This window comes from Podarcis filfolensis, assembly GCF_964270895.1.
Source record: "Podarcis filfolensis genome assembly, chromosome: 9".
Taxonomy (NCBI): Eukaryota; Metazoa; Chordata; class Lepidosauria; order Squamata; family Lacertidae; genus Podarcis; species Podarcis filfolensis.
The window spans coordinates 63,865,894-63,886,400 of record NC_139610.1 but is presented as its reverse complement, the minus strand read 5'-3'; the positions used below and the strand labels follow the sequence as shown (position 1 = coordinate 63,886,400).

At 39.4% G+C, this 20,507-nt stretch overlaps 1 protein-coding gene across 9 annotated transcripts in view; it reads right to left on the bottom strand.

Annotated features, from left to right (window-relative positions):
* WDFY3 (WD repeat and FYVE domain containing 3) overlaps positions 1 to 20,507 on the bottom strand; it is a 155,035-nt gene that overhangs the window by 102,521 nt on the left and 32,007 nt on the right. For 6 of the 9 annotated variants that reach the window (XM_083631517.1, XM_083631519.1, XM_083631522.1 and 3 more), the window contains exons 3-16: positions 20,157 to 20,280; positions 19,665 to 19,774; positions 17,922 to 18,083; positions 17,274 to 17,466; positions 14,515 to 14,701; positions 13,952 to 14,118; positions 12,855 to 13,322; positions 12,137 to 12,238; positions 10,041 to 10,234; positions 8,740 to 9,197; positions 6,901 to 6,984; positions 3,224 to 3,401; positions 2,001 to 2,215; positions 530 to 642 (exon numbers count right to left, since the gene is read on the bottom strand). In XM_083631517.1, the coding sequence (XP_083487643.1) occupies positions 530 to 642; positions 2,001 to 2,215; positions 3,224 to 3,401; positions 6,901 to 6,984; positions 8,740 to 9,197; positions 10,041 to 10,234; positions 12,137 to 12,238; positions 12,855 to 13,322; positions 13,952 to 14,118; positions 14,515 to 14,701; positions 17,274 to 17,466; positions 17,922 to 18,083; positions 19,665 to 19,774; positions 20,157 to 20,280 (2,755 nt within the window). The remainder of the gene's footprint in view (positions 1 to 529; positions 643 to 2,000; positions 2,216 to 3,223; positions 3,402 to 6,900; positions 6,985 to 8,739; positions 9,198 to 10,040; positions 10,235 to 12,136; positions 12,239 to 12,854; positions 13,323 to 13,951; positions 14,119 to 14,514; positions 14,702 to 17,273; positions 17,467 to 17,921; positions 18,084 to 19,664; positions 19,775 to 20,156; positions 20,281 to 20,507) is intronic. The other 3 variants (XM_083631520.1, XM_083631521.1, XM_083631518.1) reach the window with 1 other exon arrangement.

Here is a 20,507-nt window from a genome sequence, read left to right as displayed (position 1 = left end):
GAGGCTTCGCGTTGCTAGTGCTGAAGCCAGGGAGCCTGCACTCGCTCCATAGGATGCATAGACATTTCCCCTTAATTTTTGGAGGGGAAAAAGTGCGTCCTATAGAGCGAAAAATACGGTAGTGATTGATTCATCTAACTGGCAGGGAAGAGACGTTTGCTCAAATTTACAACTTTATATCCATGGGTGAAAAGCTTTTTCCTTGCGAGAAAAGCCAAGTTTCGAAACCGCCATGCACATGTGAATGCAGCACCAGATCTTTAATCAGGAAAGAAAAAGCTGTCTCAAAAGCAGGGCTGTACACTTGTTTCAGATCCAGTGTCCTAGCTGGCCACATCTAGGGTCAGAATTGCTGCCAACTGCTAACCATCGTTAGGCTCTATAAGGGAAATCCTCACTCCTTGTTATTACCTACAAGCATTAATTAAATCTCACTAGCTCTCCGAAACATTGTTGAAGCATGGCCAGATTTCAGTCTGGCGGTTACTAATGAGTGCCTCAAAACTATTTCAAACATAAAAACACTTACTTCTCAACTCCGGCTCATAACTGAGCGAGCTTGGTTTATGCACTCTGTATCGTTTCAACAGCTTCTTATCCCAGGCTCCACAATTCAGAGGATTTCCCAAACGTAAAAATTCCCTAGAGAAAAATGGAGAGGGAAAATAAGAAAGGCTTCAAAGTCATTTGCATTCCCTTTTATTTGATTAAGTGCAACAGCTGCCACTCGAACATGTACATACATTAAAATGTGCTTAATCAAAAACTATTTAGAAAGTAAACAAAGCAAAATACAGACCAAAAGAACCCTAAATTTTATTTAAATATAAAACAGAACTGTAGAAATCCACACCTATTTCACCAATGTCCATGTGGTCTTAGGCATTATGTCTCAGAGGAGCCAAAATCCTCTTGGCATAATTATGTGGGGTTTTTTGTATTAGGAAGTAGATACAGGTGCAGAAACAGATGAAGATACAGACACATCGCCCTCAAGTGCTTGATTTCAAATGCTATCAATTTAGACAAATTAAGGCTGCATACACACCACAGATCAGTTTACCTAAAATTTATGAACATATTCCCATGTATGCATTTTACAGGGCCTCATTTGAAATATTAAAATAGTTTTCAGTGCATCATAGTTCAACTTTGTAGTGCTTCTTTCAGCTTCCCCCGCTCTCCCTCACCCTAAAGGATAGAACAGTAAAACATGACAGCTGCTTCAGTTCATGAAGCTTCTCCTGTTCACAAATCACCAACTTCATTATCAAGGTGCTTAAAGCAAAACTAGTGTTTGTGAAAGTGACAGTGTATAATACTTTTTTAAAAAAGTGGAGATTGTTCCCATGTCATGTGTGAAGCAGTTTCGAATGCTGACCTATTTAAATATGTTTTGCACCGTGCAAAATAACTCTCTCACTGTCTCGGAGCTATGATAAAGAGCAACAGAGAATGTACTTAAACAGGAAGTTTAATACCAGATTCATTCTTCTCTCTCTTTAAATAATCCTAAGCCCAACCTCCATGTCAGTTCAATAAAATACATTAATGTCCATGATCAAACGGCAGCAGCAGCAGCAGGCGGAGAGGACAGAGGGTGAAGAAAGAGCAGTGAGGGATCCCATCTTCCGGACCGCCTAGGACACTCAAAATACCTGCTGTCTGCTGTTTCCAGGAACTATTTTAATTGTGAGACTTTTGTGCGCAAGCTGAGAGCTTGTTTGGACTCTGGGCGAGAACCTGGAGGTTGAGTGGGGTGTGTGTCAAAGGAAAATGAATGGATATTGATTTGTCTCTATTAGTAACTTTGTATTAATGTAACATTTTTATACGCAGCTGTGTATTTTTGTAATTTCTTGTTTAAGGTGCCTGTTGTTGCTTCGGTTTTTTGTATACCGCTTAGAGATATACCGTATATTTTTAATATTAAGCAGTCTAGAAATCAAATAATCAAATCAAATTATGAGAACTTGAATTAAACCCCCTCTTCTACTTACCTCAGCACCATTGGTTCCAACGCCTGAGAGGCCAACCTTTCAAACATCCTCTGGAGTGGGGGGTGCAAAGAGTGGTCCTCATCAGCAAGAGCTGCACTGCATCTCTGCAGAAGTCGTGCATGGAGTCCAGCTTCACACATGACTTGCTGGTTTCTTTCGGTGTGCACTAGAGACTGCAAGATGTTGGCCACTGCTAGCTGAAGATCTAGGGCATGCTGCAAATTATGCACAAGCACAAATGAAACAAGGACAAAACAAATCTGTAAGAAAACACTCAAGAAAACTGTGTCACTCGCCATTTCCAGCAAGTGTGTGTGTGTGTGTGTGTGTGTGTGTGTGTGTGTGTGTGTGTGTAAAATTTAGGATATTGCACAGTGGTCTGCTGCTCAAAGAAAGAAAAGGTTAAAAAAACCAACAACCTCAGGACAACCACAAACTCTTAAGAGCACTTAAAATAGCCTTTGGGATTCTGGTTGTTAAAGTCAGATCATTTTTATTTGACATTTTACTGATCAAATTTGCCAAGAACAAGAACACCTATGGTAGTGTTTTATAAATGGAAATAATGTCCAACTCACATATTTTCATACTATCAGCTGATAAAAGCATTCTGTCCTATACTTTACTCATGTCCTGTGGAACCTATGCTTAGTGTAGATGCTTGTTATATTTTTTAAACAAACAATTTTGTTAGAAAAGTCAGGTTTCTGCTACTACTGATTCTGGCTTTTTGAAATACAGCTATCAGGGACTAACAAACGATGAGCACCTTTAAATCTCATAAGGCAGAGTTCTCAAGTTGGCATGTATTTTGTAGGTAACGGCTGGAATCCAATTAGCTTCTTTAGGAACTCTCAAATATTTCAAAGTGCCCAGCAGGTCCTCATGTCATGCCATAAACTTTGGAAACACCCTAGCTTCCCATTTCAAAAGTGCTTTGTCTGCTATGTAGCACAGGGAGCTACTGTTCTAGAAGATGAAAAATCCAGAGCTTCTTTGATCAGATGGAACTAGTTGGTTGTCCTGTTCTTTTGTATTCAAGCCAATAACTGTACAGTGTCTAAGATTCAAATTCACTGCTTCCTAGTAAAGCTCAAGAGTTAACTTTAAGATAAAGCAATTAATTAGGTTAAAACAGATCTTAAACTCCCCCAATGTATTCCTTTATAAGCTTTCTTAACTTAACCCTATAGGGTAAGCAGTATATTTGAAAAGGTTCTCACTTCTGGCTGTGTATTCGACCCAACAGAGACTAAGAGGTCCAACATGGAAAGCATAGCTCCAGGATGGATGATGACAGCATCTGAACTCTGCAGAGACACAGTTCCTTTGTGCAGTTTCAAATCAGTAGGGTTTTTGGGAGGAAATACTGGAGGTGTTGAAGTAGAATGATATGCGTGCCTAAAGATAACGAGGAAAAATAATAGGGCTTTAACACACATGCAACATTAAGCTTTTCTCAAAATACAGCATTTGGATTAAATATGCCAAGGCTTTTCTAGTATTCACTTTCCATAATATGTGCTCCAGGTGGTATCTTCTTTTCAGATGTGGCACATGCATAGATGTTGCTTGCTGGCTCTTCCTAGAATACCAGCTTAATGGAAAATTACACCAGTAGCATTTGTGGATATAGAGATAAAGCCTGCAGGCATTATGGCAAAAACCAGATAGCAAACAAGAAGAACCACAAATTAGGTTTTTCAGCCACATGACTCTGAGATATTTTGCAGCCCAGATGAACTGTAAACTTAACTGGTAACTTCTCATGCATCAAAATTGGTTTAGGCCTAAGGAGGTGAAATTTCCAAGAAAACATCGCGTCAAGTGACCAATCTGGATTGAAACATAAACTTGCAACTGTTAAAGAGTCCCCTTATGCCTTTCTAATTACAGGAGATGTGTGTCTTTCTTCATAACTAGTTAGCTCAAGACTGCTTTAAAATAATCTCTCAGGAAAGCCCCATAACCCTGCCTCCTCAAAAGTTGCTCTGGAATCGACCACTTGTAAAAGGATTTAGCGCATACTTGTCCCCTCCTACATCATCTCTCCACACACCACTTCTCATTCGAGCATGAACAGCTCTTGGCAGGGTTACTTGCACACCCTTTCTCTGTCATCAAGACTGTGACGTTTGCTCAGTCTTGGGGAGAATGACAAATCAGCACACAGCACTTTGAATGGAATTGCAAAGCACAGCAGATAATGATACTCTGGTAATAACCAAAGGGGCTTAATACAAGCACAGGGTGTGCAGCACACATGCATTTTTTTTAGTTGTTACTTTTGTGGATCACAAGAACAAGAAAATGTCTTTCCTAAGGGGGGGGGGGCGTTCTGACTAAACAGCAGAAGCCAGCCCAGCCAAAAGGGACTCAGAACACTTGGCAACTGTAATTACCAATGGATAAGAGCTTTGTGCACTGAAAGAAGAGTTTTTAAAGACCCCAAGAGGATTCTGCAACGGTTTCATACAAATCTTAACTAAAGATTCTTCACGGATGATTTTGTTGCCTCAGCTCTCTACCTCTCCAACTGTGCTTTTAAATATTGCTGGTACTGTTTTGTTTTGCAGTAGTCATCGATAATTTATTGGAATTAATAAATACCACAGTAACATGAATGAAGAAAAACAACAACAACCACCCCACCCCCAAGGAACAGTATATATAATCTGTTTCCAAACAGATTAATATATATATTCCAATATATAATCTGTTTCCAAACACAAACCCATGCAGCTCCCCAGGAAGAGATTTTTAATAACCTCTTATTTCATTTGAAATATTTCCCCATGATCTATTAGATACATGCCTGCAATATTTTTTTTAATGTTTACTCCAGCTGTCTATAAATCTTTATGTAATATCTTAGGCGAGGATGATCTTACCGGCAAATAACAAGTCAAGCCTGGCTCGGGCGATGACCATGTGAGCAAGGAATGGAAAATCCTACAGTCCATTCATACGTTCAGCACATAAGTAACATTCCTGATCTACTAAGCGTGACCAGAACGGAAGAATGCTGTGGAATCAAGCACTCGCCCACTCCCACCATCTACCATGTGAATTTCCTCTCCCTTCCACCACTTAGTGTAACCATGAAGCAGTCTCACATCCCCCATCAGCACAAAGCATGCTGAATCCTATCCAATTTCAAATCAGGAAGGGAAAGAAAAGTTCACGCACAGGAAGAGAGGAAGAGGGATGAGGCCCAACAACACAGCCCTCTCCCAACCGGCTAACCACTGTGAGGAGACGGGAAATGGTTTATCTGCAAAGGGTGAGCTATCGAATCCATGGAAAGGATTCTATGGAAAGTTCGGAGAAGTTCCGTTTGTTCAAGATGTTGCTCAAAACACTGCGCAGAAAAGACCTTTCCATATGCCCAATATAATTTATATGCTACAGCCTGAATCATTGCCAATAAAGTATGGTGCTGCATTAAAACATGTCTTTCACAAGTATGGAAGTATGCCATCACATGCCTTCCTTTCATTCATAGTTCTTTGTTTCCAAGCCAATGGAAAAACCCATGCCACAAAGTTTCACAACCATCACAGAATCATAGAAGGGCCATCTAGTGCAACCCCCTGCAATGCAGAAATCTCAAGTAAAGCATGCAAGACATATGATCAACTGTATTGCTGAAACGTTCAAGTCTACAAAAACATATTGTTGATGGGATATATTGTAATATCATCCAAGGGAATTATTACAAAGCAGATTGAGCCCCTATACAGTAACACACACTAAACACAAACAATGTAGCAGGAAAAAAGCACAACAGCAGAAATTGTTAAAACTTTCTGAAGACATTCAAGCATGTTTTAAACTACTCTCAACACAAAGAAAATAAGAAGAATCTAGAAGCTAAATGTTTGCTTCAATTGATTGAAAGTCAGAGTAATCCTACGGAAGGGGGAATGAATTATACCACTTCCAAAACCCGGCAGGCCCATGCCAGTCAACACAGGAAGCGAGGGTTCAGGATTTCCCAGAAGCCCCTTCCAGTCAGCAGAACTTCCAAGTTAGGATTATACTACAAATGCATTATATAATAAGGTAATCAAAAAAAGAACACAATGAGGGGAATTCATTCAAGGACTAAGGAAGCAGGAAGGAACAGTGTGTCAAGAGTGTAGTAAAAGATCGAGAGAGCAAAAGGGAAATTATATCCTGGGAAATGCCAGGTTTACAAAGGACTTTAAAATCAGCATAGAACTCCCTGTGCACTGGTTGACTCTGTAGCTTAGATCAATCATTAAGAAAAAAATTATACCTAACTGCTTTTTGCTGCTATTTAAAAAGAAAACTCAAGGCAGTATACAATTTTTAAATCAGTGACTCAAAAATATACTGAAAGTTTTTGAACGCTCCACCACATCAAATGCTCCTTAGAAGTACCCAAAAAGAAAACACCCTAGCACATCAAGAAAAAAGTTCCGGCCCTAGCTGCTCCCCACTGTGCTTAGTTTTCTACTTACAGCAAATTTCGTTATTAGCACAGAATTCACAGAATTCAACATTTTGATGCCCTAGGCTGAAGTTCAAACTGGTATAGTCCATTCTACCACCACAAACTGGTATAGTCCATTCTACAGCACAAAGACCATGCCTTAAAAACCGCCCTGTGTGCTGTCTCAGGGCAACCAACTCACTCAAAATGTTGCGAACTTTGACTTCCTTGATTTCCTTTATTCTGCACCAACTATTTTCCCAAATATTTCAAAATGGGGCTTCATTACATGTGAATTTACTAACTTGCCAGCCAACTGACAATTCTTGGAAGAACAGAGAAGCACAGTAACAGACCTCACTCTGAGGAAGTTAACAAAACACAGAGAACACAGGTGTGAAGGCGGTAGAAAGCGCAACTTCTCTTTAAAAGGATCAGTACCTTTTCCTCGACAAAGCTGGTGTGCCCCAAGGAGAGGGGAGAGAAGTCTCATTTGTCAGGCAAGGAGGGATCTGTTCAGCACGACTACAGACAAAACAAACGTGGAGGGGATAGAGAGGTTAGAAAAGAGAACAAGAGGCTAGAAGCTTTGTTAGTTTTACAGTTTCACCAGTAGAAATACATACTGCAGAATTAGCCAGAGCAAAGGACGAAGAGCACATGAAGTAAAAACTAAGACATACAAAACAGATAGGTTTGTTTTTTTTAAAGGAATAGATTTTCCTTTTCATTTGTTTGTTTATATTTTGAGTTATCTGCTTCTAAACAGCCTAGTATCTTGAAACAAACTGATGCAGATCAGGGACTGATAACAGAAAACCAAGTTTGAATACATACTGATAACCAGATATGATTAAAATTTCATCAGGACTAATATAATATCCCAAGCAAGTCTGCAAAAATTAATGAGTTTTAAGAACAAAGGGGATGAAGAGAAGACATATAATGAGGAATGGGAAAGACAAAATGGATTAGAAATACTTATGTAACAACAAAGCTAACCCAGATTTCTTAAATTCCAGTATTAACCAGTATCAGATAGAGTGCCCCCAATTCTATCCACTAGAAATCTGAAATTACTATTTTACTGAGCAATTAAAGATCATGCCAGTAATACTCGATAAAAACATTAAAATCAATTGGCAATATTTAACAAAGAGAAACCCAGAGTACAGCTAATTTTAAGGCTGAATTTCAAAACTGCATGAAGTTTTGAAGTCACAAAATGTGTTTGCAATTAAATAAAATAAGGAATAATGGGTGAAGGATGTTCCATGCCTGTGCCCCTCTCCGTCAAAAGCAACAAAGCTATTAGTGTTACATACTACATAAGAAGTATCAAGGCTCAGGAAGTTACCAGCCTAACCTATTATTTTCCAAGACAGAAGTAGTAAACAAGCTCAGCAAAAGGAAATGGGTCTATGTTATGGAGTGTTAACTTTAAATGTACTAATTTTATGACCCTAGTACTAGCCACTATATATGAAAAGCAACAATCCTAGAGACCCAATGCTACTGAATATTTTAAGATACAAATAAGGTATTAACTCTTTTAAAATTCATTGAATTCAAAGTATCATTTAAAATCGTACATTTTTTTTAAAAAGTCCAATTTTTTATTTGAGCCTGTATTAAAATGGGCTCTGTTTTGATTTGTCTTATACAACAGAATGAAGAACCAACTACTGCCCTTAAACAAAATACCTTAAAATAAACCTACAACTTTTCTTAGGAGTCTCAAAACTTACTAACAAACAAAGGGGAAACTGTTCCAACAAAACAGCTATCCAAAGTTTAAGGCCAGGGAATGGTGCTTTCTTTTTAAAAATGGTTAGGTAACTATACAGATTACTTTACAATACCAAAGTTGATAGAATGCCTGTTGCCTCTGAGAGTTGCAGAGGAGACAGAATTTTGGCAGAAGCAACTTCTGCTCAACTTGCCAAAATCCTCTCTTCTGTAAACTAATGGAAGTACAGCAGCCCTATCTACTTTTGCTTGCAAAGAGGACAGGTAATTAACAGTCATTATTGCCAAAAGTTAGACCTTCTGTCCTACCCCAACCCCTTCTATGAATCATGCACAACCTCAAAGTAGGGATGCACCAGCAATAAATCATTGTCTACAAGACAGGAACTTAAAAATAGTTGCCAATTCTCAATCTCAGAAGAAAATAATAGCGTACAACCCCCTTAGGGAACGTCAGATAGAAATGAGTGATGCGATGATTCCCAGACATAACTGTGTTTCTGACTCCACCCAAAACCTCGCCAATCATACCTGTCAAAAGAGTCTGTAGCTACTTTGTAGAGGTAAATAAAGAGTTTGCTACAATGCCTTAACGTGGGTGACACCGAATCCATGGCTATGAGGTCATCTTCCAACAGTCTTTGAAAGGGCTGAGTGTTTGAGGGGAAGATATTAAAAGGGCTTATTTTCCTGGAGTCTGAGAAGCAGCCAAGTAACCTCACAGCATCGGCCAACTTTTCGTACTGGATCTCCGTTCTGAAGAAGTGTGAGTTGGCTGGCTCATAGCGCATTGCTGCAGTCAAGGTACAGAGCACAGTGTGGAGCAGCTCAAACACTTGGTTCTGGTTCACTTTCTCCCAGCCATTCTTAGGTGGAGAGCACAAGGATCTTTCCATGGCAACAAGTAAAGATGTGACATACACAAATCCACCAACTTTTCTGAAAACCGTTCTCGTACGATGACTCTCTTTCAGCACGGACAGCAGGGCCTACACGGATATTTAAACAAGACAGAACAAACAGGATGTCATGGAGGTCAATTGTTCTAAACACTGCAGTGACAAAGGCTTCCGAGATTAATTTGAAGCATATGCACACAGAGAAGTTTTTAAATTTCCCCAAACAGTGAGTAAAAGTCAGCCTTGCCTCATCAATACAAACAGCTTTTTCGAGTGATGAACTTGTATTGTTGAATCAGCTTCAAGATTCAACAGAAATACAAATTTCTCTTTCTCTCTTTCTCTCTCTCTCTCTCTCTCACACACACACACTCACACACACACACACACACACACACACACACACAACCTCTACAGTGAATGCAAAAACCAGGCTGAAGGAAGCTTTTAATTTTAATAACAATTGTGAAAAAGTAAAACAGTTGCAGTTCTGCGAATCATCCCAAGTTGTGGACTGAAAGAAAATGAAATATGAAAGCTGTCCAGAACTGCAACAACGGTGGAAAATGGCTGCAAGTCAGTTCTGCTGACTGTCAGAATCTTAATTGGGGAATCACTTAAGCAAAAAAAGATGTTGGCTAAGTGAATTCTTGAAGGTTCATAAATGTGAATTATATTTTACAGAGAAGTTGAAAGAAGTGGATTTCTTATTTATTTGAGAATTATTATTTTTCCCTCAAATAACTTTTCAGTATTTATTTTCATTTTCATTTGTGTTGCCTGAGTACATGAATAAGATCAGTTCAATTTATCTGCCCCCACAAAAAAAGAAAGTTTGAGATCAATGATGTGAAGTGAGATATAATTGCATCTGAAACAGTAATTTAATGAGAAGTGTTAAAACATCCATACATTTTTCATTAATGTACTTACCCTTAATATGTCAGTCTTCAACTGTAATTCTGTAGGTGGAGCAGAGTGCATTAATCCCAAGAGAGTCCCCATGTCATCGTCGCCACTTGGTGATAACACCAACTGCTGGATTATCATCAGTGCATGTTGCCTGCATTGTGGATATTTTACTATGTTATGTACACACCTCGCTCCACCAAACTCCCTGAAAATGCCTACAATGAAAACAAAGACAGTGGAATAGGTATGATGCCACCAGGTAGATCTAGGCAGCACTTTCTAATGAACCACACTGGCACAAATGCTTGCAATTTCTGGGATCTCGGAGATGACTGAAAACATTTAAAACTGGATATAAAGGGTCTTACTTAGCTTGCCACTCAGGCAGATAAGCACTAAATAGCTGTAATACAAGCAAACATAAAATAGGATCTGCATGTTCTTGGTAATTCTGCAACTTCATTCAGGCTTGAGATATTCTACAGTGCAAATATTTATTATTTGTTTAATACATTTATACAGTACATTCTATATCCTCTTAAATCCAATATGTGCCTTGGCAGCTTACAAAAGTTAAAACCATGCAAAAATTAAACTGCCAGAAACCTAAAAATAACCTAACAGCATATAAAAGCAGAAACAACAATCACAGCTTAAAATAATCAAGGTGCTCAAGGTGCCTGGTGCCTTGAAGTTATGGGCTGGTATCAGGCAAATATCCTCAAGGAGGACATTCCATAAATGGTGTGCTGCCACCAAAAAAATACTTCTCTTATTAAAAGGCAATTTTCTTGTAGCAGATGGTAGCTGAACGCAGGGAATCTGCCAATGATCTCACTATGCAGGTAGGTACGGGTGATGGTATTCCCTTATGTGCTTGGTCCCAATCCATTTAGGGCTTTGAATTTGAACTCTAACTGAATAATCAGTCCGGGAAGTCTCTTAAAAAAAACCCCAAACTGGGAAGATGTGATCAGAGTAAGCAGCACCAGTTAAAACTCCAGAAGCCAACAGATACTGACAGACCAGTTTCAACTACATGCCCCTGTCCTACCAGACTCTATTTCAGCTTCATTCCAAAGTTCTACTCCAGCCTTTGACAATCTGATGACATCCTATGTTTTTGACTACAACTCCCATTAGCCCCAGCAAAGATGGCCATTTTATTCCAGTGACGTGTCCAGTTTTGCCCTATCTCTTCTTGCCCTTGTGCAAGCACTTGGCCACACCTTAGAAGATAGTATTTCAAAACTAGAACTGAATGAGCTCAGGTGAGCTCATGCACACTCTCAAAACACATCCATGAAAGGGGAAAGGGGAAATGTTGAAGCAATTACAGTGGTACCTCCCATCTACGAACAGTCCTTCTAATGAACTTTTGGGCCAACAAACTCCGCAAAACCGGAAGTAGGTGTTCTGGCCAGCGAACTTTGCCCCGGAAAATGAATGAATGGAAGCCAAACAGGGGAAGGGTGCCGGCAGCAGGAGGCTCTATTAGGAAAAGCGCGCCTAAGGTTAAGGATGTTCCGGCTTAAGAATGGACATCCGGAACGAATTAAGTTCGTAGACGGAGATACCACTGTATTTCAGGCATGGATGAAGATCATGATCCATGATAAGGTCATGTTTTGTCAGGGAACAGAAGCTGTTAGACTGCAGTAACATGCCAGAAAACATATTCCTCCTGTTGTCAAGACCAGGCTAATACAAACCTACCCCACACTAAGAATCAACCATTTATAGGAAAAGGTTATTGATTTAATTTTTGATAGACTGCGGTTATCAGGAGATGCAGGTGAAAGTAATAATTCATCACTAAATATATTTTATTCAAATAAATGCATCTTAAAACTACAAATTTAAATATATGAAAGGCACCATTCTAGAATAATCTTATCCTCTGCTAAGGGAAATTCAATCAAATCAAACAAATTCAGTATTCTATTAATGTATCCTCCTTCCAAGAAGGTCAAAAAAACCTGCTTGACACAGCATTTCCACATCTAAACAGATTACATAACTCTATATTGGTCTTTATGATTTAAGTGCATTTCAAGGGCAGCTATCAGCGTTAAGAGACATAGGTTCATTCGTTGTAACAACCATTTGCCAAATACCTGCATTTGTGTTCGATCCTTGAAGCAGTACTGTCAAGGTCTCCATAACCAGCAAAGCAAGCTGCTTTTGGTCTTCAAATGAACTGTTGTTTCTTGAGTCCCCTAGAAAACAATTTCAAAAAGCTACAATGAAAGAAAATGCAGTGTATATATGCCCATGCTATTACCAAACTTCTCATTAATTCAGAGTATCGCTCCTATATTATATGTGCTGGCTGGTGTACAACGATCACTTTAAAAAAATGCGTAATCATGGAACAGCAGAAGAAGGGGGCGTTCTGCTTTGGTACACTGAGCCTGCTTATACTTCGCATCCAGTGTGAAGTATTGGGATACAACTCAGAGACAAGTCTATAGTGCATCGATATGTCACTCATGTGCATTTTAGTTTCAAATCTAAGTGAGAGTTTAAAAGGTTCTAGCAGTTGGTTTACTCTTGTAAGCAATACCAATGTCTCGTGAGATTCTGCTGAAAACTGAATGCCTCTTTTGAGGAGAATTCGAAAGGTGGTTTTGGAGGAGGGCTGATGATTTGAGGAATAAGAGAAATCTGAACTTACATAGGTTTTATGGGCAACAGCATATCTTTTTGCAAAGTAATGCAAGATAGGTAAGCATTTCCAATAGTATAAAAAGAGGTGATAAAAAAAGAACAAGATAAAAGCAGGATTTGAAAGAAACCTTGGTCAGGGGTGGGCAAAGAGGAGAAGATAATTACCTTGATCATTCAGAGCCTGTGTAGGCTCTTTCAGAAGAGCTGCATACTTATGTAAAAGGTTCACCATCACCTCCAGGAGTCCCACCTCCCTGAAGACGTCCTTAAAGATGTAGTCATGCCGTGTGAACTTAAGTAGTGTCTTCATTGCAATGATGCTACATGGGTAAGAGGCGCTGGATTTTAAGAGGATGCTGACGCTGATCAGTTCTTTGCAAGGTATGTAATTCAAGCTAAACACAACAAACTCAAGCATCTCAAAGTATTTGGCCTGTACTTCTGGAAGCTTGGAAATCTTCTCTGCAAACTGGGACAAAGTGTGCTGGGATTCCAAGATGAAATAGTTGGCATTGTCGGCAATGTAGATATTTAAGATGGCATCAAGGATAATTTGTGCAAGGTAGCTGGTTTTTGCCTTCAGGAAAGCATTCTGTAGGACAGAAAAGGCTTGGATATTCCTCACATTGTGACCTACAACAGGAAGAAGGGAAACTTTACGGATCTTTACATAAAGATTATTATTCAAGCATACAGTTCATCACACATTATTCTCTAATGCAAATAACTGCATGTGAACAGAGCCTGCAGATGAAAATGGGGTAGCAGTGGAGGCTCCTCTTTTACAAGAATAGCCACAGCATTCCCAGAGGGGTGGGGGGGTGGGCAGGAGGCAGCCCCCAGGATGATTAGGATGTGTTGGAGGACTCTAGTGGCAAAGAATGGTGGGAAAGAACATAATGTATTGCTCTTACATAGTATGGTATCCTATGTAGGCTAGGAATAGACAGATCCAATCAATACCATCATCATTGTATTGTATTTTACAATGCTAAGCAATATAAAATAGTAATTGAATATTGGTTTATGGGTTGCCTCAAGAAGCAAAGGTGAGCTTGTGGTAAAGTAGAAGGTCAAGTTGCTCACACTATATTATGGACCGGAGGTTTGAGAAAGTTTCTGATCCTTCCTAATTCTACACTCTTAAGAATCTGACATCACCATCAATTCCAGATCAAGCCACTGCAAGCAAATTCAAGACTATTAAATGTCAGATTAAATTTTGCATGTAAGGGACTTCTTAAAAAGAAGAGAAAGCTCACCTTTGCCTGCAGGTTGTGGGACGGCAAATCCAGGCAACAGAAAAGGTGCCCCCGTAGTAACACCAGTTGGCTTTAATTCATTGACACCATATGTTGTTAATGAGGTTATCAAATTCACCAAGTCCTTCAGAGCATCCTTAGATTCTGCTTCTTTTGCTTGTTCTAACCTGCAGGGATGAAATTCACACTCATCTCAAAACAAGGCCACTCATCGGTTCAAATCAAAATTTGGAAAAAATTTTTATAAAAAAATCACATCCAATTTCATGTGTTCAAGTTCTCCATAAAACTTGGTTCTTACTTAAAATATCAACCTACAATAGCCAACACTACACCACATCAAAAGATTAATTACTAGACTAGCAAGACTCAAACCAAAACCCTAAAATAAAGTGTAGTTTCAATTTGTGACATACCCCTCCTTGCATTGTAACTTATAAGAATCTACTGAATTGGTGGCATTCAATTTTTCAGCTCCAAAAATGATATGTCAACACAGATCTTGCTAGGATGAAAATTGCATTTGAAGCAATAAAATAAATTTGCAAACCTGGTTTGCATACCTGAGTAAGAGATCAAAGAGGAAGTTGTATCCTTGCCATATCCTAAAATCATCTAAGAGTGTTTGGGAGACATCACTGGAATCTTTGAGGAAGCAAGAAAGGCCAGCAAACATCTCAACTATTTCTAAGGGAGAAAGGTCATCCGATTGTTGCATGTTTTGAACACATGTTGACAGGCATTCTTTTTCTGTAAAGACAATAAAACCCCCAGCATTTTTCACATTATACAAAAATTACCAAGCACAAGTGTTCTAATACAACATGATTATCGACTAGTTTGTATCAATCTATTTTCAAGAATGATCTTATGTACTGAACTAAGAACTATTTCACACATTGCAAGAAAATAAAAGTAGATGGTTGGGACACCTATATTATACATGTCTAGGAAATGTACAAAATGGGAACTTTGACATCTGCACATGTTCTACATACATTTGCAAAGCTCACACTATACTAGAGCAGATGTGCAATTTCCCCTTTCACCATGTTACACAGAACTACAAATCACATCCACTTATTGCCATTTGTCAGGATGTGAAAATAACTCACAAATAAGAACCTCAATCGTATCTCTTAAGAAAGCACATTTTCTTCACTATGCATCTTTGAGTGTCTGACTATATCTTGCAAAATGTGAAAACTGGCAAGGCAAGATAAAATGATGATATGATATGATATGATGATATGATATGATATGATATGATATGATATGATATGATATGATATGATACTATATGTAAAGGGACCCCTGACCTTTAGGTCCAGTCGTGGACAACTCTGGGGTTGCAGTGCTCATCTTGCTTTATTGGCCGAGGGAGCCGGCGTACAGCTTCCGGATCATGTGGCCAGCATAACTATGCCGCTTATGGTGAACCAGAGCAGCGTATGGAAACGCCGTTTACCTTCCCGCCGGAGCGGTACCTATTTATCTACTTGCACTTTGATGTGCTTCTGAACTGCTAGGTTGGCAGGTGCAGGGACTGAGCAACAGGATTCGAACCGCTGACCTTCTGATCGGCAAGCCCTAGGCTCTGTGGTTTAGATCACAGCGCCACCCGCGTCCCATATTATATTATATTATAATTCTTATTACTACACTCTCTCTCACTCTCTCTCTCTCTCTCTCTCTCTCTCTCTCTCTCTCTCTACCCTGTATACTACCCTTCATCCAAAGATCACAGGGCAGTATTAGAGCAGGTAAGGGGAACCTTTTTTACACTACACTCCCATTCTCCCTGGCCTTTGGCTATGTTTGCTTGGGTGGGTGGGAATTGTTCAGCAATAACTGGGAGGCCAAAGCTTCACCACCCCAGGTTAGAGTATGGAAGATCCAGGTCTCCTGATCAAGCCATGAAACTCACTGCTCTTGGGCAAGTCACCATATCTCAATGCAGTCTGCATTTAAGAACTGCTGTCTATATAATTGTAGAAATTATAATTATAACTAAAAAATAATTATAAAAACATATTGAAAAAGAAACCCCCCTGAACACTCTACCCAACATTTGAACAGAGTTCCAAGCATAAGCACCAGTGGCCAACCATTCTGGCTTAGAAAGTAACCATGCAATTTACCCTGCCCATGACATCTCTGGTACTATTACTTCCAGTGCAACAAAAGACAAGGCCAAACCAAAGGCAACCATGCCACATGCATATTGACTACAAGAACTCCACAAACAAATACATACAGAAATAGCGGGAATGTCTTAGCATAAGTGCAATTTGCACTTTAAAAGATAATGGCTTCTGACTGTGTTACTTATCAGAAGGAAAACTGCTGTGTGTGTGTAGCTCCTTATCACTTGAAGAGTCTACATTTGGGAAAACGAAAAGCCTTGGATGATCTGAATGCGTTTATTTGCAACAAGTGTGCTCTTATTCAAAGCATGAATATAATTTGGGTGCCATATATCCATGTTACAGCAGAACTAAATTACAATTCCTGGACTTTATTTTAAGCATGAGTGGATGTATTTGAGCAGAACTCTGTATGGTATACTAACTACAAAACTATAATGGCAAAAGGCAGTGGCATAATTCCCTTCAATCTGTTACAAATGTTCCACAGAAGAGACAGGAAGCAGTAAAACAGAAGCAACTACCCAGAGCTGTCTCTGCAAGAATCTAATGCTCTATTACACGTAGATAAGGAACAGGAACTACTCTTGGGAGCTTTCAACATCAGTGGAAGAGGCAAGCACACAATCATTCATGTAAGAAACAACTGTGCATTTTGCTAGCCAATACTGAGGTACAAAAAATAGGTTCTTCTTCCTACAATCCCTTTTACGTCATCGTTACTACCAGTTTAAACCAAATTCAGTTTCCCCAGCATGTACACAATATGCAGTTGTTCAATGTGCTCTGCTGGTTTACCGAAACACATCATCTATTTCTGTCACCTTGTTCAAGCAACAGAAATAGGAGGGTTTATGAAACATCTGGTGGGATGGCAATAAATGCCAGGCATGTCACAAAGGGGACAGCAGGTTTGATGGCCCTGATTCAGAGTTAGGCCCGTCCTATAATTTTTTCAGTCGCGTCCCCACTGTTTTCAGGATAGGCACCTCAGTTATGTCCACATGAGTTAACACATCAATATTCCTATTTCACAAATGAGAATTTAAAATTAGGGATTAAGACCAGAGCGTGGTCACCCAGACAGAGAGAGAGAATCTAGCGATGATAGAAATTATTACATGACTATATTGAGAGAAAAACAAAATCACAATACAGCACCAAGATATACCAACCGTGAATGTATTTCACTACATTGACACTAAGGCCATGACGTGATATGGTCATTAGGACTTCGCCTGCACTCTTTCTCCAAGGCAGGTTATAGGGAGGGCACCATGAGGTTATTGCACTGAATAGAAGCTGAAGATCATCCTTTTGAGCAAGTTCTTCCGCCGGGGACACAAAACTGCAGAGTTTCACCAAGATCTGAAACAAAAGGCCATTATAGGAAGCTCATATAATTGCTACCAAAAGCATTCTGTGTATTGTAATTTTCATTTAAGCTGTGGAGAAAGTAGGCAGATTTAAGCAACTCCTTGGAATCAGTTCAGTGCAACTATATTAATTTTCCAAATGCCACCGTGCACTTATGGAAGTTTCTCTCATCAGTAACCAGCTTTATTTTTTAAAAAAAATAAAATAAAATTTGGGGGGGGGTTGCAACATACAAAAACATATAGACACCAAAAAAAACAGGTAGGTAACAGAGAAAAAGTAATATAGAATAGCAGGATAATATAACACCTTGATTTGACCTAGGAGTTGTAGAGTGTATAAACGTCAGTGTAAAAGAATTCAATGCAACAACCTTTCTTCCCAATGCATCCTTTAGGAGATGAAACAGAATTTGAAATGTAGTATTGAGGTTACAACTCATTTACCTGCACAAACACTTTCTGCAATAGCGTTCTGCGTTCTGCTAGAGGCAGCTCATTCTGGGCTCCTCCAGCCACCTCAGGCACATGTGGAAGGTCAAAAAACAGATAGAGACATTTCACAAGCGTGGAAGGCACTGACATAGTCGTCATGCAGTCCACTGTTTTCTGAGGGCAGAAAAAGAGTGGAGACAAAATGTTAGCGTAGCATTCCTAGCACAATGCAGTTTGTTCTGAATTCTACTCTGTTAGAAATTACCCAGCTATATAGCTTCTAGAACCTTTATGTGGAAGTCACAGAATACTATTCTTGAAGCAAGTTACTCTGAAAATTTTCAAAAGAAAAAACCATTCTCATTATCAAAAAAGGAAAGCTTTTAGCAACATCGATAAACTGTGCACACACACACACAGAGGAACAAGCTGAGCAGCCCCATCCCATTTCCCAAGTGCAAAAAGAGCTTCAACCCAAGAAAGAGTACCAATGGGAGAAGCTTAGTGCACTTCTAACTAGCTGGAGAATACACACAGAGCATCATTTCTCCCCTCAATGGAGCACTCAGGCACCTGTTTCATTCATCATATTTTAGGTTTTTTCTTCCGTTAGAGGAGAGTACGACAGAAGGCAATGGGAATGGGATGATCTAGACTGAAATAGGGGCCCACTTGAGGTATGCTATGCTCACCCTGCTTCTGCTGGTTGTAATTTGAGTAGGAGAAATCACACAGTATAGCACTCTTGTCCTGAATGCTCACCCCATCTCATCTAGAGATGGGGTATACAAGAGATGGTATACAAAGTCCATCAAAACCTAGTGCACAAAGTCTGCCCTATTATCTTAAAAATTGCAAAGAACCCAACAAGCCCCTGCACCATTGCGTTAGAAATTGCACACAATGATAAACGAGCTTCTCTCAGTTTGACGTTAAGATCTGCACACCTCCTGGGTATGTAACATTGAGGTAATATTTTGAGTCATACTTGTACTCTCCCACCATAGCCAGATTCTACACCTAGAAGCTTCCCTTTCTTCTTTGTACCTAAAAGGTAAAATGCATGATCTGATCATATCTCATCTACGCTACTAAAGCTGCCTCTTTGCTGTCTTTTAGCCTACCATCTCAGGCTAAAATCATTAATGCCTTTGCCAAAATAATCCTCCCCCTCAAATAATAATAATCACTATGATCATGAATAGATTATATTCATTAATCACTGGCCATTTTCCACAATGTGTTCTGTTGCCTAGTCTGTTGAAGAACTCCCAACACCAGCACTAGCTTTCTCTGTCACATGCTACTCACTGAAGCTCAGTGAATATCATTCCACCTTTGCTGTCTACGCCAGCTTTCACATTCCATGCATAATGACGCTCTAGCCCCAAGCTTTGGAATTCTGACATGCTATATAGAGTATGCAGTTTCATGTGTGCAATATTTTCATATATATACATATTTCCTAAAATGAATGGTGTGGCCTAAAGCTATGTGCACATAAGAAACAACAGAGGATTCTAGATCAGACCATAACGTCTTAACCTCCAACCTACAGAGACGCCTAACAGGACTTTACAAGGTCTTTCTTCTTCTTTTTATCACTGGATGTCTTCGCTCACAACCGCTTAGAAAAATGGCAAACAATATACCTCTCTTGCGTTTCAAAATCCTCATTTGCTAAACACAAATACCTCTAAGAGTATTTATAGGTACACGCTACACAGTACCAGATTCTGTTCATGCATAACTAACCTGTCCAGATGAAGCTAACAAGTTAATTGTAGTAAGCAACATCCAACCTCTACTGGCTTCTTCACTCTGATTGATCTCCAGAAACTGGACTATGGCACGACTTGCAGCCTCTGGAGTTAATTAAAAACAACAACAGAAGATAAGCAAACACAATGTTAAAACCAGTTTCTACTTATACAATATTAAAGCCATTTTCTACTTATACTACATATAGGCAAATTGTTCCTTCTCATGTTCCAGCTGCTTAAAAACTCCCATCTTGAATACAGTTTTGCTATGAAGTGGATAATCAGCATGAAGACAATCAAGACTCACTTTCCTTTCATGTCTAATTACAAGCTTGTCCCATTCATACTTTGATGAAGGCAGGTGAGAATCATTTACTATCTTCAGTGACAGCCAAGAGTCAGTCATCTCACGAAGAATGTTGTTATGTGAATATTCAACTTCTGATTGGACAAAGATAAACTAGGTGCTATGGTATGAATTTACCTGTAGACTTGTTAGAGGCTCTCCGCCGAATTTCAGTCACCATCAGTCGTGACACTTGTGTTGTAAACTGAAGGAGATCTGAGAATTTTTCTATCATTGTACTAGGGGGTGCATTTCCAAATACCTGCAGATAAGAAAATACTATGAACACTACAGAATTTATGGCAGGATTCAACGAAAGTGACCCGTCAGTGGAAGCCCTGCGGAAGGACTTCTGCAAGTGCAACAGAGCTTCTTGCCACCTCTTGCACCTCCCAAAACTGGCTTGAGGGGTGTTGTGAGAATCCCTGGAACAGCAAGGGAGGAGAGGGGGCACCATTCCATCAATATGCTGGTAGAACGATAGTACAG